At 33.2% G+C, this 4,025-nt stretch overlaps 1 protein-coding gene across 1 annotated transcript; it reads right to left on the reverse strand.

Moving 5' to 3' along the window:
- Window positions 1-205: 205 nt before the first annotated feature.
- On the reverse strand, window positions 206-1,266 carry LOC113236382. The gene is made up of 2 exons (XM_026472412.1): window positions 1,084-1,266; window positions 206-870 (listed from the first exon to the last, which is right to left on the reverse strand). Exon 2 carries the CDS (start codon window positions 791-793, stop codon window positions 206-208), a length of 588 nt encoding a protein of 195 aa, XP_026328197.1. The 5' UTR covers window positions 794-870; window positions 1,084-1,266.
- Between the last annotated feature and the right edge of the window lie 2,759 nt (window positions 1,267-4,025).

Here is a 4,025-nt window from a genome sequence, read left to right on the forward strand (position 1 = left end):
TACAGAACACTACACAATAATAAAAGAAATATTTGAATTTCAAAACAAAATGCATTTTTTTCATTCTGATCCCTTGTGTAACTTCTTTTTTTCTGGCTCCTAATGAAAAAAAGTTTCCCCAACCCTGTGCTAGATAGTAGGTAACGGTAGATGAAAAAAAACAAAATTGTAAAATTTTATTTTATATTACTTTAAATAAAACATCTCATCCAGTGTCACTTTCTGATGCTGATGAACTACTAGCACTACTATCTGCAACCTGGATGATAAATTCGTCAATAACATTATCTGTTATACCATCCAGGTCTCTCATTCTCTTTTCTTCTTGTATAACGTGGTCAATACACTTTTGCCATGCTGCAGGGGTTATTAGATCCATTGATTCCAGTAATAATCTTTTTAATTCATCCATTTTAAATGTTTTATTTTTCCCTGCAACATAGCCTTTGACTTGCCCCCATATCATCTCAATTGGGTTTAATTCACAGTGATATGGGGGCAAACGTAACACTTCAATATCCTTTTCTTTAGCATATGTATCAGTGGCATATGCCAAGTATTTTTCTTTTATTGGTTTTAATATGTCTATAAGCTCCCTTTTTATTAATGTCTCCTGGAACGAGATACCTTTGCTTGTGAGCCAATTCTGAATATCAACTTTTTTCCACTGCATATTTGGTATTAGTTCCAGTCGACGAGAATGATAGGGAGCATTGTCCATCACTATAACAGAGTGAGGCTCAATTAAATTTATAATTTTTTTGAACCAATCTTCAAACACTTTAGCGTTCATTTCTTTATGGTAATCGCCTTCCCCTTTCTGACTCTCGAAAATTAGCTGACCCCCTTCCAAAAATCCAGCTTCATTTCCTAAAAGAAAAAAGAAAGATTATTGATGACCACTGAATGGAGGTTCAGCGAATGCTGAAAAGTCTATATCAACCAGTGTTGATATTGGAAGTCTTATTATGTATGCTTGGTTCACATAATGGGCTACTCTGTTAATTAATTTTCACATAAGTAAGAATTAAAGAATTAATATTTTGACGATACGCCATCAAAATATTAACTATAACAACTTACCAATGTGCACTATTATCAACCGCTTCCCTTTTCCAGAAGGCCCCTTCAATCCTGTAGACAATCCTTCTCGGTGAGCTTGACGGGTTGAATGTATTGTAGTATCTTGCCACACCTTTGTTTTTGTATGACCTTCAATAAATAAGAAACAATAATGTAAATGATGAAAGAAATCTGTACTGAATATTGTGGTAGTTATTTATAAAATCACTGATATAGCTTTCAGTATTGATTTCAGCTATGGAGTCTATAATGGTGTATTAGGAATTTTGTGAAAATTGTAAACGGATTGTTGAAATACATACCTTCATTAATCCATGTTTCGTCAGTGTAATAAATTTTCCACCCATCTTCTCTCATTTTTGAAATTTTTTGCAAATAGTTGCGCCTCCATCTTACGATTTCTCTTTTCTCAATTAGAGCACTTTTTCTTGATCTTTTTAAATATTTGATTTGTAGTTTTTTAAGTAATTTTTGGAAAGTTGTTCTTTTGAAATTTGGTAAATCATCATCTTCGTTTACTGACATAAGAACATTGTCCACAGTGGGAAGTTCATTTCTAAAAAAGAACTCATGAACTTTTCTCCTAATAGCACTCAACTCGAAATCTAAAAGTTTGTCAATTATCGTTGCTCTTTGAGGAGGCGCAACGGGTGAGCTAACACGGTGCTCATTTCTGTACTGTTTCAGTACCTTGTAGACTGTAGCAAGGCTTACGCCGGCGGTCTCCGCGGTTTTCTTAGCCAAATCCTTTTTGTACCAGAATTGATCTTTTGGCCAAGTATCTTCAACGAGTTTATATATGTTGATTATAGTAGTCTTTTCGGAAGACCTCAGAGCGGATTTCTTTTGGCGCTTCTTCATGGGCGTTGAAAAAAGCTTCGTCGAGCTTGGTCCAGGTTGGTCACTCATTGTAACACAATAACAACAAAACCGTAACAAATTATAACAGAAAGTCAACAAAAACACTCAACAAATAATAACTATAACAACAAAAACTCAAAAAAGCAGAATCGCACGGAAAGAAAAGTACTTGTATTACTGACACAGAAACAAGCAAACAAGTGAGTGATGGCGTCGGCCATTGTTTGTTTACAAATTTGCGTTCCGTTCCACACCAGTTTGAAATGTATTTTATGTTTTCAAAATAATATTAATTACTGCCGATTTACATCGCTATATTTTATAGCAATTCGCTTATCATTTATAATAATAAAATATTTTTTATATTTTTAAATCACGTTTTGTTTATTTCAAGCAGATTTCTTATTTTTTGGCAGTTACCAATAAGTGAAGATGCTACGTTTCGTGGAACGTTATACGAAGGTCAATAATACGTCTAAATTAAACTGCAGTTATTGTTTTGAATACTATAAGGATTGTAACGGTGTTTTTTATTTACAGACTTATTACAAAAGTGCATAAATGTTTGCAAACCCTTCCTTCAAATCAAGAAACCATTAGGGATGAAACAGTTTCATAAATAATTAGTTACTGGTAATTTTTATATTGGTTTCCAATCACTTACTAGTGGTTTGAAATTTCTTTTCAACAAAATTCATCACAGACACGACTACTAGATTAGTATCATCAATGACCTAATAGAATTTCGTGCAAAAATATTGAAATTGTGGTAATCGTAAAACAGTTTGAGGTGAAAACCCTAAAAATCATATGTTTTTGTTTGTTTACATTTATTCTACATCGAGTTTGGCTGGAGTATAGTTTCATTGTTATTAATACCATGGGGTATCATCATATCAATTTATACATATTAACTTTAGTATATATTTAAAACTGTAGATCGACACTTATATTCATAGAGTAGAGCGACACTTGATTAAAATAAAAAATATAAAGTATTAAATCTTTAAAATCTGAAGTTTGTCGTACTAAATAGGAAATGTAAAATACAATGTGTTAATTTGCATTCTCGCCATATTTACAGAGGTCATTCTATATCCGAAACTGAACCCAAATCACAAAGAAATATGTCCTAAATTTTATTTTTTATTTAATTGCTGTAAACATCGAGTCGCAATCATCTGATGCTGTTTGATTCAAAGGTCATTAACTTGCACGGCACGTGCCACCCAAAGTTATAGCGCAGCCGGAGGAACCGCGAAAGTATTGCTATCTCTTTCTCAAACGCATTACCGGCACGCACCTGCCTAATTAGCGCGCTCCCGCACGCACAAAAGTAAGGTTGAATAGCCGAGTTCGTCGCAATTTTATTGATCTAGCTATAGTCCATCTGTTTAGGTACTTAAATAAATGTAAACAATCTTGAGATGTCTATTTAATGAAATATACATTTATAAAATAATTTTCCCTTACCTTCAAATACAAAATACAAATGCTTAGCTTCATATGAAATTGCATGCTATTTTTATACCTATTGATTTGTAAAGCATGTGTTTCAATAAAAAGATGTATCAAGATTGTTTACATTTAGTTAAGTACCTAAACAAATGGACTATAGTCTCTCACGAAATGCCACGTGGTTTGGTATGTAAACAACAGTTAGTGCAAAAAAAGAACTGCTACCAGGTTCACTAGAATCTGCATTACCATTTACCATCAAGTGCAAGTGCGTGACTATTACTTACGGGATGATTTAAAACGTCTAGTTTACGCGGAGGAGATTACGAGAGTCGAAGAACTGCGGGCTAAAATCGTCTCTGGTTTCAAAGTTCTAAAGTCAAATGTGCTAAGAAAGTTGAAATGGAACTCACGGATGAATCTCTGCATAGCTGCTAGGTACTTCTAGCAATACTTTCGTGTAACCTAAAGTTGGCAAGTACCAAATCTAAATTATAAAAAAACTATTTTCAGTGAACTTTTCGAATTATTGTAAATAATTAGTAAATTATAACAATACGAGATGAATCATAAATAAAAAAACAGGTAAATAAGCGATTGAGAAAGATTACGTATCGCTCGGT

The sequence above is a fragment of the Hyposmocoma kahamanoa genome, unplaced genomic scaffold, assembly GCF_003589595.1.
Source record: "Hyposmocoma kahamanoa isolate Upper Pololo Valley unplaced genomic scaffold, ASM358959v1 91793, whole genome shotgun sequence".
Classification (NCBI taxonomy): domain Eukaryota; kingdom Metazoa; phylum Arthropoda; class Insecta; order Lepidoptera; family Cosmopterigidae; genus Hyposmocoma; species Hyposmocoma kahamanoa.

Bases quoted from the DNA above. Each gene is read 5' to 3' on its own strand.
- LOC113236382 (XM_026472412.1), bottom strand. From the start codon at position 793: ATGAACGCTAAAGTGTTTGAAGATTGGTTCAAAAAAATTATAAATTTA.